Raw genomic sequence first — 1435 nt, 5'->3', positions numbered from 1 at the left:
GTGTGTGTGTGTGTGCATTGCGTGTGTGTGTGTGTGTGTGTGTGTGTGTGTTGTGTTGTGTATGTAGTGCGAGTGTGTGAGTGTCGTGTTGTGTGTGAAACAACGTGAGCTGTGCAGGTGGATTTGTGTGGGATGATAGGCTGTGTGTGCGCATATGTGTGTGTGTGCGTGCGTGCGTGCGTGTGTGTGCGCGCACGTGTGTGTGTGTGTGTGTGCATTGCGCGTGTGTATGTTGTGTACGTAGTGCGAGTGTGTGAGTGTCGTGTTGTGTGTGTGAAAACGTGAGCTGTGCGAGTGGATTTGTGTGGGATGATAGGCTGTGCGTGTCCATATGTGTGTGTGTGCGTGCGTGCGTGCGTGCGTGTGTGTGTGTGTGCGTGCGTGTGTGTGTGTGTGTGTGTGTGTGTGTGTGCGTGCGTGTGTGTGCATGTGTGTGTATGTGTGTGGGCGCGCGCGCGCGCGCGCGCGACCGCGCGCATCGGGCTGTGGGCGCTAGCCCTCGGACCCAGCTCCCTCACCCTCCCCTCCTCGCCGGCCCCAGATCGCCCGGGCCCCAGACCGCCCCGCCCGGCGGGCCCCAGCCTCGCCCCGCACGCCCCGGCGCGCACGACGCACCGGTGAACCCCTTGAGTTGGCCGGAGCGCGCCTTCTTGTAGAGGCCCTTGGGGTCGCGCTGCTCGCACACCTCCAGCGGCGCCCGCATGAACACCTCCACAAACCGCCCCGGCGGCAGCAGGGCGCGCGCTCGGTCGCGGTCGCGGCTGCGGGCGGGCGGGAGGGGCGGGGCGGGGCGGCGGCGGGCGTGACGGGACAGCGCGCAAGGCGTGGGGGCTGGGGAAGCTTGAGTCTCGCGGGCACGGGGCGGAGCTCATCACATATGCTGAGCGGCGCGGCCCTGCGCCGGCCGCCCGCCGGCCGCAGGCCGCCGGAGGCCGGCATAGACCAATCATGGGCCGTGGTGCCCAGAATCCCTGGGGGCGCAGGAGGCCGAGGGCCCCGTTGAGGCAAATCACATAACACAACATAACATGAGATCACATGAGATCACATCAGATCGCGTCAGGTGGGATCAAATCACGGTCCGGCTCACCGATAGGGGGATATGAACGACACGAGGGCGATGATTCCCGCGTCTGCAAAGAGCTTGGCCACCTCCCCGATTCGCCGGATGTTCTCCTCCCTATCCTCGGACGAGAAGCCCAGGTTACTGTTCAGCCCGTGCCGCACGTTGTCGCCGTCGAGCAGCGCCGTCGCGCGGCCGAGGTTGCGCAGCGCGTGCTCGAGGGTGCACGCGACGGTGCTCTTGCCGCTGCCGCTGAGGCCGGTGAACCATACCACGGCGCCGCGCTGGCCGAGGAGGGCCTCCTTTTTCTCGGTGGGGACGCCGCCCTCGTGCCAGCTGCGGGGCCGGCGGCGGCGGCGGTTGAAGGGAGGG

At 66.5% G+C, this 1435-nt stretch overlaps 1 protein-coding gene across 1 annotated transcript in view; it reads right to left on the bottom strand.

Moving 5' to 3' along the window:
• The window catches only part of MNEG_10398 (adenylylsulfate kinase), a gene marked incomplete at both ends in the record, with an annotated part of 1701 nt that extends 829 nt beyond the window's left edge, over positions 1-872 (bottom strand). Inside the window, 2 exons of the mRNA XM_014041129.1 lie at positions 616-761; positions 859-872. Coding sequence (XP_013896583.1) covers positions 616-761; positions 859-872 — 160 coding nt within the window. The remainder of the gene's footprint in view (positions 1-615; positions 762-858) is intronic.
• Between the last annotated feature and the right edge of the window lie 563 nt (positions 873-1435).

This window comes from Monoraphidium neglectum (assembly GCF_000611645.1).
Source record: "Monoraphidium neglectum strain SAG 48.87 unplaced genomic scaffold scaffold02298, whole genome shotgun sequence".
Taxonomy (NCBI): Eukaryota; Viridiplantae; Chlorophyta; class Chlorophyceae; order Sphaeropleales; family Selenastraceae; genus Monoraphidium; species Monoraphidium neglectum.
Note: the sequence above shows the minus strand (reverse complement) of the source record. Positions and strands in the feature narration are given on the sequence as shown.